A 13,161-nucleotide genomic window follows, 5' to 3' on the forward strand; every position below is an offset into this window, starting at 1 on the left:
CTTCCATGTCCAGGCCAGCGGAGATGGGCCTTCCTGTTCAGGGTTCACAGGGCAGACACACCGACCGACTCCCATCCACAGTACTACGCTCACACGTGAACACAGCACAAGCATGTTAAATGGTATTTACTAATCTAACAACCCAGCAGTGTCTGGTGCTTATGGGGGTAATACTTAGCTTGTCATTTAGTTTTTGTACATGGGTAAACTATTTAAGTGTGATTTATATTCTAGTGATATCTAAATGTAGTCACATGTTCTCCCAGCTGTCTTTGTGTAAAGTCAATTCTAGCGCTTGACAATGGTTAAATGGTATGACCGACAGTTCATCTCGTCAGGATAGATATTTAGTAATACTGATCATGTGATCAGTATTACTAAATATCTTGATGGCATCGGTTCTTACTCATAACAAGTTATTAGGCAAAATATCCCCAGAGGAAGACGTTAACAGCCAGCAGTAACAGGGCGTTCACATCGCACACTCTTCTCCACAACGGCTCCTCCTGCAAGGAGTTCAGCTCGCTCTGTTCAACCTGTAGAGACACCGAGGCAGAGCTGGCCCCAGTCAGACCGCAGAGCCTCAGAGCTCCTCTGCGCCAACAGGATCCGGGCTGGGGGGGAAGCCTTGCCGCCACAGAGGTCACCGGGGGTTGTGTGAGGTCGATACGAGGCTCTCTGCTGTGTCTGGACCACCAGGTCAGCCTGTACAGCTGAACAGGAGAAAGGAGAGTCAGCTGATGCATACATGTGTTACAGGGGTGCACAGCCAGAGCAGACTAACCCCTCCCCAGAGTGTGGACACAGTCCATCCCACTGGAGTTGTCCTCACACTGAAAAGTACCATCATATAAAATATCAACAACACTTTCTTAATTTGCTTTTGTTCAATTGATTTGAGCTCTCAAGGCCACCGTATAATTGCTTCTGTGGTGTGTGAACAAGCATTGTAACAGTGTTTCCATTGTGCATTGACCGGTCAAATATGAATGTGATGCTTGTCGTGTAATAAAGCTGACGTCCAAACCCTGTAGCCAACACATGTGATCTATATGAAAAACGGCAGAAGACGTCTGGCTCACTCGCACAGAGTGGACATGAGAGCTGAATACTTTTTCACATGGTCCTTACATGTTCTTTAGGTATAGGGGTTGTGGCCAAGCTGACAGCAGCAATGATGAGGAAGGTGAGAGCCAATAGGATGAGAGCAAAGTAGAGGTAGTGGACATCAACCAGGACGGCTGGCCGAGCGTCAGGTTGACCACACGATGGAGTCTCATAGGAGAACTCCAGAACCATGCGGGTCAGTCCAACCACCAGTCCAACCATCAGACCCCAGAATGCCCCCTGGGAAACGCACACACATAAACACATTGCTCATAAAACAAAGTTGAGCAGTTGGCACAGAGTAGTGTTAACTTGTCTTTAGTAACACACATTTAGCAAAGCACTGCAAACCACCTCATCACTGGTCTCAATGGATGAATGAGCAGTGGCCCTATGTGGTTCTGGGTTGCCCACTAAAATCATTTGGACAGTTAGTGTCACTACTTGCCTTCCCTCATGAAATGCGTACAGGTTCTTTTCAAAATAAACCTCCAACGTAGGTGTTTACTTCAACGCACAGCCTCTCAGCTCCTAGGCCCTTGGAGGACTTTGTCCTTCTTTACACTATGTCAGCTGCTCTGAGAGTCTAATAATTGACCCCAGTCCCTCTCCCGCCTGCATGTCAAACAACGTCGTGGTCAACTGCCCCCCTCTTACATGGGGCCTCTTCCTGAATAAATGTTGCTCCTTAAATTCAAGTGCACTAGCGTGTGAGACACCTACCTGCTCGTTGGCACGTGGCCAGAAGACAGCCATTAGGAAAACAGCGGTGATGGGCGGAGCTAGAAAGCTCGTGACCGATTGGATATAATCAAACAGTTGTCCGCTGTTGGCTGTTTGGATGATTGGAATCCACAACAGACTAACGCATACCAAGACCAGGATGAACACCCTGGAAATACAAACATTAGGTGGATGTCAGCTTTGGGAAAGGTTAAAGCATGGCAACTGAGACATGGGTTTCTACAAAAAAAACTATTCCACTCCACTACGTTAATTCAATTAATTTATTTATTTATTTTGTATAGCCCAAACCCACCAATTACAAATTAGTCCTAGAGGTGCACGCAGGTGAAGTAACTGACTGCAGATAGCGACCGTTTCGTTACCACAGTTAACTTCTGGTTTAACGGAAGTGAACTAACGTTAAGATATTTTGTTGCATCAATTCAGCCACATTAATCGCATAGATCCAGGGCCGGCCCTTCCTATAGGCGACCAAGGCAACCGCCTAGGGTGCCAAATTTGTGGGGGACGCCCTCTAGTGGTGCCCGTAATTATACATTTTTCTCTCAACAACAATGCTTAGCGAAATAAATTGAAATAAAATTCTACACTACAGCCTAATTCATCTTTTTAATCTTGTTTGTATTTTTTTGGCAGGGACAATGCAGAATGTATAAGCGAGGGACACATGAAGTCAGATAGCTAAATCATTTGTTGTTGGAGTTTGTTCCAAAGTCACTAAAAATGTAAATGTTCAGAGACCATTATATTGCCTGTAGTACATTTATCAAATATAAATGTACAGTATAACACATACAACATAATGTATATCAGAATGCTGACATGGAATGGATATGGTTCACTGTGGGCCTAGGTAGTAGGGAGGGGGGGGGCGCAAATTTAAGCATCGCCTAGGGCAGCCAATGGGCTAGAGCCGGCCCTGCATAGATCAATGCATCTATGTTGACAGCCCTAGTTTCAATAGAATAACTTGTTTACTATGATTCCAGTAAAAACCCACACCTGTCCAGGTTTAATTCCTCTGACTGATGTATAGAAGATTGCATAGAGTTTGTCTTATCTTTACAAGCCAACTCTAATACATAACCAAATGGATCAACCTTCCTCAATCATATTCATGGACAAACGAGCAAGGAACTTATTTCCCCAAATGTCATTTTCTTTTTTTTTACAAAACTGTATCAGTCTTTGCTCCCCTACCTTCCAACTACCATGAGCTCCATCTCTGAGGCTGTAGGCCTGGCTTTGTGGTAGAGGTCCAGGGTAAACAGAGTGGAGCTGCTGTTGAAGATGGAGGTCAGAGACGACATCAGAGCAGCTAGCATCACTGCTAGCATCAGGCCGCGCAGACCTGCACAGACAATAACCAGATGGACCAATGGTGAGATATCAGGTGAAGCATTACCATTATTGTTTGCTCAGTCGCACAGTCATTGTTATTATTGTTTTACTGCAATAAAATCACACACTGGAGACTCAACATTTCAAGTGTGAAACTGTAGTTTCCACCAAAGGAGCATCTCATTGTAACCAGTATACATGCAGAACAAAATCAATCAATTAAGAAAAACATTTTCTCACCATAAGGGACCAGTTCAGATGCTAACATCCCCAACTGTTGCCTTCATGTTGTTAGTCTTTATTATCTCCATCTATTTGTTTGCCCCCTCACCATGCAGCGTGTGACAAAAGCAGAGTGGTGGCCTACAGTGTATATCAATTATGAGACTTTTATATTGATTGTTATTATTCCCTGATTCCAGGAGGGAGCCCTATTATTTATAGATTTTAGAGGGAAAACAATATTAACGCAGAAGCAATTAAAAGCTCAGGAAGCATGTGGCTGTTTAGTATTGGGGCATGTTAGATATATCTATAGATCTATAGATCTATAGATATAGATATAGATATATCTATATATATGCGTTTCAGATACTATGGAAGTTAATCTGTGTCATCGGGTATTGAAATTAAAAGGTGATTGAATTTCTAGCACTGAATATTTATGCATTGAAATTATGTATCTGAATGTTTTTCTTTAAAAGCATACACGGATAAAGGAGAGTTAAAGCCCCGTTATTATTGGACATGGCTACAATCCGATCACCATGCTGCCGATAAGCCCAAGGTGTTTTGGGGGCTCGTTCCTTTTGATTGACACACGCTCCTGATCTTGAATCTAGAATCGATTGCTCTTCCTTGAGGTCCCAGAAGTTGTGCTTGAATTTTTTGCGGTTGAATATTTTAACGTTGAATTATTTGCGGTTGAATTTTTTGCTGTATTTTAACGTTGAAAAACATTCAGATACATAATTTCAATGCATAAATATTCAGCGCGAGAAATTAAATCACCTTTTTCCGATGACACAGATTTACTTCCATAAGATACGTTTAAATGTTCCACTTGTATGCCTGTAAGCATTTCATTTGTATATGACACAGAAGTATAAATGTATGCATGTGTGTTTCTCATGTACGTGTAGATGTGTATAATGTTTTATATATGCACGTGCATAGGTTTATGTATGCATGTGTCACACTAGTTTGTGTAAGGGCATTTCAACACTGAACCTAAGTGTGTTTCATTACTACGTGTAAGAGTGTCTCAGTTCTAAACGGCCCCTCATAAAAGTACACTGTGGTTTTCATAGAGCACCATTAACTAATATTTGATAAAGCTCAAATTTGAAATATTGTATGATCTTTAGTTTCTGCTAAAATGTCCTTACGTGTGCGCGTGTGAGTGTGGATGTGAGAGAGAGACTCACCCACAGGCATTAGCTTCACCACCAGTTTAGGGTAGGCAATGTTGGAGCAGCCAACTGATGCTCCACATACAATCTGACATACTGCTGGATCCACACAAGCTACCTCATCTACACACAAACACAGTTTACAAGATGAAGAGAGTTGAAGTTATTTGTCTTTATATTTCAGAACAAAAGCTCCCAACCTTTTGGATAATCCAGCGTTTAAGATTGAGGATCTATTTCATTCAAATATAATGATAATAATCACAATCAGGCCACTATAATGACCAGTGGCTGCTGTTGGAACTTTTCAAGGCATGGCTAGCCGATCAATTTCAGCCAACATCCCAAAATGATATGATGCAAAACTGTGAAGGTACAGAAGGCACTAGTACTTTATAGTTCAATATTCAACACAAAGAATTACTGTAAATTAAGGTTTAACAATCTTATCTGTGTCACCGGCAATATGTAATATCTATGTCTAACCCTATACATCGATATACAGTATATATAGATTTATATATTATATGGATATATCACCAACCACCACTGATAATGACACATTCCAGAGACGTCGTCACACAGAGTGGACAAATTATCTTTTAATGCTTCAAGTTTCCTACTTAATCTGCACTATGAGAGCTTTGAAAGACTGTAAAGAATCTAATGCTAAACATAATGAATACATTTTACAATGGATGGAAATTCATTTTGGTAAAGGATTGGCCTTGATAAGGCAGTGATTAAATCAAATGAACTCGGACATATAGAAGGATTTGATATGACACTCCAACTGAGACGGACTGACCTGGGAACAGTGCTCGGCTGATCATGCCTGGCATGACAACGAAGAACATGGGCAGCAGTTTCAGATAGCCTCCCAAAACACTGCCTCCTTTGGCATGAGACAAAGACTTGGCAGAAAGGGACCTCTGCACTATAACCTGCACACACAAACACACACGCTTGTCTTTCTATACTCGGAGGGACCCTCATTAAAAAAGAATACTCTCCGTGACCCCTGACCCCCTACTGACCATTACAACTAACTACCAACGGAAGCCACCAAGGCCACTCCTCTGGTTGTGTAGTGCTGTGAAAAAGTATCTGCCCCTTCCCTGGTTTCTCAGTTTCTTTGCATATTTAGTTTAAATAATTTGGATCAAACAAAGTTTCATATTAAACATGCCGTTTTTAAATGATGATTTATGGAACAAAGGTATCCAAACCCAAATAACCCTCTGTGAAAAGTATTTCCCCCCTTGATGAATCATGTTTTTCAGTAGGCCAAAAGATTGCCAGATTCAAAAGCTTTAGCTTTCAGTCTGTGTATTACAGTGTAGTTGTTCATTAAATCAATAGACTAACATGTCTGTGTTGTGGTTGGCATGCCGGGTCACTGAGAATCAGGCTTCAACCTAAGAAGAATCTAATCCCAAAAGTCACGCATCATGCCGTGATCTAAAGAAATTAGAGACGAGAAACAAAGTAATTGACATAGATCAGTCTGCAAAGTGCTATAAAGCCATTTCTAAGGCTTTGGAACTCCAGAGAACCAGAGAGAGGAACCGCGGTGAACCTTCCCAGGAGGGGCCGGCCCACTAAAGTTAGAGTGAGTAAGAACTGTAGGCCTCACTGGCCTCAGGTAAGGCCGGAGGTCACGGCTCAACAACAAGAAGGACGCTGGGCCAACATGGCCTCCATGGGAGAACGCTGACCAAGAAGAACCAACAGTTACACATGGTGGGTGGAGTGTGATGGTCAGGGACTGCTTTGCAGCTTCAGGACTTGGACTACTTGCCGTTATTGATGGAACCATAACTTCTGCTCTCTACATGTGGCTGATTCCAACAATGCTGCAAAGAAGGTGGGTCAGGATGCCTCCACAGCCTCATGGCCGCTTATCACAAACGCTTCATGGCAGTTGTTGCCGCCAAGGGGGGTATTAGGTTTAAGGGGCATTTACTTTTTAGGGTTAGGTTTGGATTTCTTCTTTCCCTTAATAAATGAAATCATCATTTAAAAACTGTAATATCTGAGTCACAGGTCTCGACCACTGCGTTGTCCGTAGTGGTTTGTTTTTTAGTCTTAGAATTTTAAGCCTCATTTCGGTCAGCTAGAAATATCGTTTTCCTGCAAACCAATGGTTGTCATGTTGAATACTTCTTACAAACAGTGTAGGGCCCTAACCTTTAAACCAAGAGATAACTTTCAAACTGCCCTTTGAGTTATTAAAAGCTTGGTTTTAATAAAATGTAAATTGTTCCTAAAAAAGACACTAATTCATTGATATTGACACTTATTTGGGTGAGAACCCATAGCAACTACAGATTGTTTGTAAATGTCTTGAACAAAGTCATCCCAAAATGTAGCTGTATCTGCAGTTTAACGCCATAGTTACATTTTAAACCATTGTGCAGGTGTATGAAGACAAATATTTGCATACACCTGTTCGTAATGACTACCGATGCATCGATTAGTGCAGGTAAAATCACCTGATCTGCGCACCAGACCCATGTAGCCAGTACCGTCAGCCCGAACACCAGACCTGGCCAGGGCAGGTCCCCTGAAACGGGGTCCCTGAACAGGCGGAAGGCGTCCCTGCGAGGTAGGTGGCAGGTGGTGTTGGCGACAGTCATTGAGGGAACGGCTGACATGTAACTCTCCATTAGGCCTTCATACCAGCCCACTTTGGAGAATGCTGCGAAATGCACAAACAAACACACACGTCACATTGGAACTGATCCATTTTATTCTGGGTTTGCTCATGAAATACTTTTTAGGGTGTGAAAATTGGGAGGCAGTGTTATTGCTGTGAGATGGTTGACATGGAAATGTTCCAAGATCTTTATTAGCCTTTGTTCCCCTGTATTTATAAGTGTGTGTGTGCGTATCTTACCTATGAACATAAGAGCAAAGGCTCCACCAACCATGATCAAAGTCTGAAAGGCATCCGTGTAGATCACCGCCGTCAAACCACCTACACACACACACACACACACACACACACACACACACACACACACACACACACACACACACACACACACACACACACACCGAATTGCCAGATGTCCATGCTGACAAACGTTGATGAGAACAAGATTGGTCATTCAGCTCCTGATTGGTTAAACTCTTGTCGAGCCGACTCCCAAATTTATGTCAACGGTTCATATTTTAAAAATTCCACTTTGATACTTCTACACGTTAATGAGGCTGTCTGCATGTCTACCAACCCCTGATCACTGTAATGAATTAGTACTATTAAAAAGTATTCATTTGGCAGTTCCAGCTGACGTCAGCAGACCAAGTGAGAGAGTGGATGGTGTTTCATGCAGGCTGAAAAGGGTTAATAATAATCCATGTGGTACACAAAAAAGCATATGAACTTCAGGTATAAGGGCAAAATAAATGTCTTAAGTTCACTAGGACAAAAGGTGTGTGTGTGTGTGTGTGTGTGTGTGTGTGTGTGTGTGTGTGTGTGTGTGTGTGTGTGTGTTTACCAGCAACAGTGTAAGCAGCGGTGACCAGCAGCAGTACGCCTGTGGACAGATAGAGGTCCCAGCCCAAGGACATCTGGATAAACATGGCCCCTGAAAAGATATCTGTCTGTGTAACACACACACACACACACACACACACAAACACACACACATGCTCAAACAAATATTTCTGCCTTTAAAAGAGCTGACTGATATTCATCATTGTCAGACACTTTTTGTCTCAGATGTTGTTCCAGAACCATGAACAGTGCTGGTCAAACAAATAACTGTAAATGTGAGTGTGTGTGCGTGTGTCTCACTGATATTTTGGTGAAGATGTAGAGGATGAGTGACAGAACAGACATGTAGATGCGTATCCTCTGGCCTCCAAAGCGCTTTGCCAGGTACTCAGGCATGGTCACGACACCAGCAGAGATGTAGACGGGTATAAAGATCCAGCCCAGAGCCACCAGGACCCATGCTGCCTGCATGAAGACACACACACAGCCTGATAATTGGGCTCTTTTATATAGAATGGATTGCACAAAAAAGAAACACAAGATATGTCTGCATAAGTATTCGCCCACTTTACTGGAATAGGATGAGATCCAAAAAGATTAAAAAAAGGTGGATTGGAAAGAGAAGGGAAGAGTACATGTGCCTAGAAGTCACCAGGGACACGTGACCTCCGACCCCGTCCAGCAAAGGACTGCGACGGGGTAAGTGGTTGATGGGCATGGACTAGCACAGGCTGGTATCCTCTCATTGAAGGACCTCCTTGCTCTGCCGCTGAGCCAGAGTGGCCGATGCATCACTGCCAAAAGTGCTTCCAGTACATATACCTATATTGACTATATACAGTGTATATATATATATATATATATATATACATATATATACATATATTGTAGTTGAGCATGTACTAAGGGAGTAGGAAAGTGTTCCTTACGTTCCATTCAAATCCCCCCACAGCGATTCCTCCTGCTGCTCCTGTTCCTGCTAAACCGATAAACAAACCGCTGCCAACATTACTGGACATCAGAGAGGCTCCAATCTGGAAACACACAGAATAAACATGAACAGGTATACCTTTCATCTATTGTATCAGACGGTTGAATTCATACAATGTTTGGAAATGCTTTAGATTTCAGTCTGTGTATTACAGTGTAGTTGTTCATTAAATCAATAGACTAACATGTCTGTGTTGTGGTTGCCATGCCGGGTCACTGAGAATCAGGCTTCAACCTAAGAAGAATCTATGTAACCCTCTTTTTTTCTTTTACTAAGTGAATTTGTACACAAAGCTTTTTACCTATCTATGAAAACCCAATTCGTCCTTCATATTTTAACGTTTATGCTACTCACTCCTGACCTGTCCTCCACCAACAGAATCACAAAGAGACGTGCACGTCAGTCAGAAGTCTGGTTACTCACAGGCCACCACGTCATTGAACGGCCAGCCAGGAAGTAGCCCCTTACAGTGCTGCGATTGGCTCGCGCCGATGACTGTGGGGGAGGCAGAGGCATCAAGCTGTTCTCATGCAGTATCGCACATTTACAACCACTTCATATACTCAAAAGGATAAATAAAACACATACTGGCTCAATAAAGAACTAACACCCTTCAGGTAGATTATGAAAGATATACCCCAAATCCATGTAAAGAAACATGTTTAGCATGTAGCGTGTAATCATTGAAAGGACACTGTCACCTGCTCATGTACTGGAAAGCTTATTAAAAGCTTCTTTTTCACATAATTAGAGTAGTACCACTTTTAGATCTAGCGCTTCATCAGATACCTGACAGCATCAAATGCTTGGAAATTCTCTGATCATGTTTGGGGACTACTCTGTGAACTCTTTGTTGAATAGCTTTTGTGAAATACAGAAATGTTATTTTAAATGCATTTTATGTCGGAAAATATGCTACATTCTAAAGCATATTTTTGACCGAGGGATTGCCTACACAGGGTTCTCAATATGATAACAGCAGTTGGCTAGCAGTTAACAACGCTAACCCAACTACCTGAGGGACTTGAGTTTTAAGTCTGAGCTCACAAGGGTTTAACAACTGGTCCCCTGAGACAGAACCTAAATTAGTGTAGGTGAAAGTGTTACATGAGTGAAGCCACTTCCAGGTCTTACCCAGATCCCAACCAGCATGACAAAGACGAAGTAGACTACAACCACAGTGATGTCGACAGCATCCAAACTGGTACCTGTGCCAGGGGGGGCTGCAGTGGTGATCCCTGAGGAGCTGCTGCTTGCAGCTGTCAACGTACAAATCAAAGCACACAGCAGAGATATAAGCACAATATATGCAAGTCTGCAATCCAACAGGGATGTAGAGGATGCCGGAATATCAGCTCCGGCAGCAGTGGGGCTGAATTGACAGTAACCTTGTGGCTGAAAAGGTTTGAAAGGTTTGACTCTTTTAACTGACTCAAGTCACTCATTAAAGGAAGTTTGACATATTGAGTCGCCTCAGTCAGCAAGTCAGTCATCCAGTGGCTAAGCAACTCTAGCAGTATCGAAGAGATCAGCTGACCAACACACAGTGACACGTTTCACGACTTAAACCGACAAAAGAAATCAGAAAGTAATTATAGACTGTTGGGTATCAAGATCGGTCAAGACTCCAGAGCATCCTTCTGAAAGAGGACAGAGTCAAATCAAGGTGGGTTGGTGTTGGTTGAGTTGGACCTTCAACGTTACAGCAGATCTAGTAGCAGCACGGAGGAGCCGACCAGCTGTGAACCACTTATTAGAAATGGAGATTGAACCGTTTTGAACCATTCAATCGAGATCTCGATCCTTAATGAAAGGCATAATTGATTATTGTTTTCAACAGAATGCGCTTTGATATGATAAACACTACGCTGCAGAGTTTTGTATGGAGTATGTTAACTCAAATGTACTTTTTACGGACCCTACCAGCGATGATACATCACTCAGCTGTCCTTCCTTATTGTAGCCACAGATAAGCTGATAAGGTCGGTCTTACCCAGGCTGAGGGTGGAATGAGAAGGAAGGTGTTGTCGTGAAAAGCTCAGACACATTGTGTTAGGTCCATTCATTCCTGGAGAGAGTCTCTGAATCAGCTGTTGTAACACACATCTCTGCATGTGTAGCTGTGTGATCCTTCGTCACATGTTCTGCAGAGCTGTCGGTAAGGTCTGCCATGAGAATAAAGTCGTAGTTTGCACTCTTGCGAGCAGGAATGAGAGTTAAAGGGTCATACCTGTAGTTAGACTGACAGACATGTTGATTCTGATCTCCCAGATTGTGTTAAAGACACTTGGTCCTCCAGCAGTTGTCTTGTACGAGTTCCTCTGTCTCTGTAACTGAGACTGGTGGTTAACCCGACACAGGCATGCGAATCAGTGCTGTCCACCTGGAGCTTAATAATTAATCAGTCTGTTATCGAGACAGGAAAACGTCTGGTTGGCTGTAAACCCGACACACATGGCATCATGGGGTCCAGTCGGCTCTGGGTACAGTTTGGTATTTTTGGATGGACCTATCTGATTTCTTCAGTCCTGATTTCGATACGTAGACAGGAACCAAGTACTGATCCAATATACGCTGATATTGACCATGGAAAGTATGATGATGAGGAAAAAATGACCTGAGCTCCCCAATATTACCATATTTTGACGTCGCCATTTTTCTCAGTAAATATATTTCCAAAGAGCTATTGACATAATACACTAATACATACAAAGAAACAAAACAAAGAAGTTCAGAAATTAAGTTATGTGTAATAATGTGAAATGACACAGGGAAAAAGTATTGAACACATGAAGAAAAGGAGGTCTGGAAAGCCAAGACAACAGCTGAAAACTATCAGTAATTAAAAAGCAATCCAGACCCTTATCAGTGCAAATTAATATCAGCTGGTTCAGTCCCAACTGATGGCCTTCAAAAAGGTCTCAAGGTGTCACACAAGACACATCCCATGATGGGTAAAAGCAAAGAGCTGTCTCAAGACCTTTACAGCCTAATGGTTGCAAAACACAATGATGGCGTTGGTTATAGGCACATTTCTAAGCTTCTGAATGTTCCAGTGAGCACTGTTGGGGCCATAATACGGAAGTGGAAAGACAATCATTTCACCATAAATTTGTTTCAACTAGGTGCTCCTCGCAAGATTTCTGACAGAGGAGTGAAAAGAATTATCAGAAGAGGTGTCTAAGAGCCAAGGACCACTTGTGGAGAGCTTCAAAAAGACCTGCAATTAGCAGGTACTGTTGTCTCAAAGAGAACAGTAAGTAATGCTCTCCACCACCATGGCCTGTGTGCACGCTCATCACACAGGACTCCATTGATGAAAAAAAGCAATACTGGGAGAATGTAGGGTGGTCAGATGAGAGCAAAATGGAAGTGTTTGGAGGAAGGAGGAATGGGCAAATTTACAGAGACATTCTTGACCGAAATGTGCTGCCATCTAGCAGGATGATGAAGATGAAACGAAGGTGGATATTTCAGCAAGACAATGATCCCAAACACACAGCCAAGGAAACTCTGGAAACTGGTTTTGAAGAAAGAAAATAAAGCTGCTAGAATGGCCCACAATCACCTGACTTAAATCCCATTGAAAATCTATGGAAAGAACTGAAGATCAAGATTCATAGAAGAGGCCCACGGAACCTTCTAGATTTGAAGACTGTCTGGAAGAATGGGCCCAAATCCCACCAGAGCAAAGCATGCGACTAGTTTCTCCAAACAGGAGGCGCCTTGAAGCTGTTATTACCAACAAAGGCTTTTGTACAAAGTATTGAATAAATATCAGTAAGTGTGTTCAATACTTTCCTCTGTGTCATTTCACATTATTACACATAACTTTATTTCTGAACTTCTTTGTTTTGGTCTTTGTATGTATTACTTGGGTTGTTACCAACATCTGGTAAAAATGTCATGTCAATAGCTCCTTTGGAAATATATTTACTGAGAAAAATGGTGACGTGTTCAATACTTATTTCACCTGCTGTATGTAAAGTAACATCCTGCTGGACTTAAACATGGTTTCACTTACTTAGCTAAACATATTGTAACACATAAATGCATTGATA

At 42.3% G+C, this 13,161-nt stretch overlaps 1 protein-coding gene across 2 annotated transcripts; it reads right to left on the bottom strand.

Annotated features, from left to right (window-relative positions):
• Positions 1-419: 419 nt before the first annotated feature.
• Positions 420-11,814, bottom strand: slc5a9 (solute carrier family 5 member 9). Of its 2 annotated transcripts, XM_037468884.2 has the most exons (15): positions 11,331-11,814; positions 11,094-11,252; positions 10,235-10,359; positions 9,524-9,595; positions 9,039-9,143; positions 8,410-8,574; positions 8,111-8,216; positions 7,507-7,587; positions 7,103-7,308; positions 5,416-5,551; positions 4,623-4,730; positions 3,055-3,205; positions 1,831-1,999; positions 1,132-1,347; positions 420-713 (listed from the first exon to the last, which is right to left on the bottom strand). In XM_037468884.2, the coding sequence occupies exons 2-15, from the start codon at positions 11,212-11,214 to the stop codon at positions 420-422; spliced, it is 2,055 nt and encodes a 684-aa protein (XP_037324781.2). In that variant the 5' UTR covers positions 11,215-11,252; positions 11,331-11,814. The 2 variants fall into 2 exon arrangements, with proteins under 2 accessions (XP_037324781.2, XP_037324782.2); XM_037468885.2 differs by lacking the exon at positions 11,094-11,252.
• Positions 11,815-13,161: the final 1,347 nt, after the last annotated feature.

Source organism: Pungitius pungitius, chromosome 7, assembly GCF_949316345.1.
Source record: "Pungitius pungitius chromosome 7, fPunPun2.1, whole genome shotgun sequence".
NCBI classification, from domain to species: domain Eukaryota; kingdom Metazoa; phylum Chordata; class Actinopteri; order Perciformes; family Gasterosteidae; genus Pungitius; species Pungitius pungitius.

Excerpts from the sequence above, each read along its gene's own strand:
- slc5a9 (XM_037468884.2), bottom strand. The coding sequence starts at position 11,214 with ATGCAGAGATGTGTGTTACAACAGCTGATTCAGAGACTCTCTCCAGGA. Across the intron at positions 9,144-9,523 it reads GTTCAATGACGTGGTGGCCT|ATTGGAGCCTCTCTGATGTC; the intron begins GTGAGTAACCAG and ends GTGTGTTTCCAG. Across the intron at positions 5,552-7,102 it reads GGGTCTGGTGCGCAGATCAG|GTTATAGTGCAGAGGTCCCT; the intron begins GTGATTTTACCT and ends TTGTGTGTGCAG.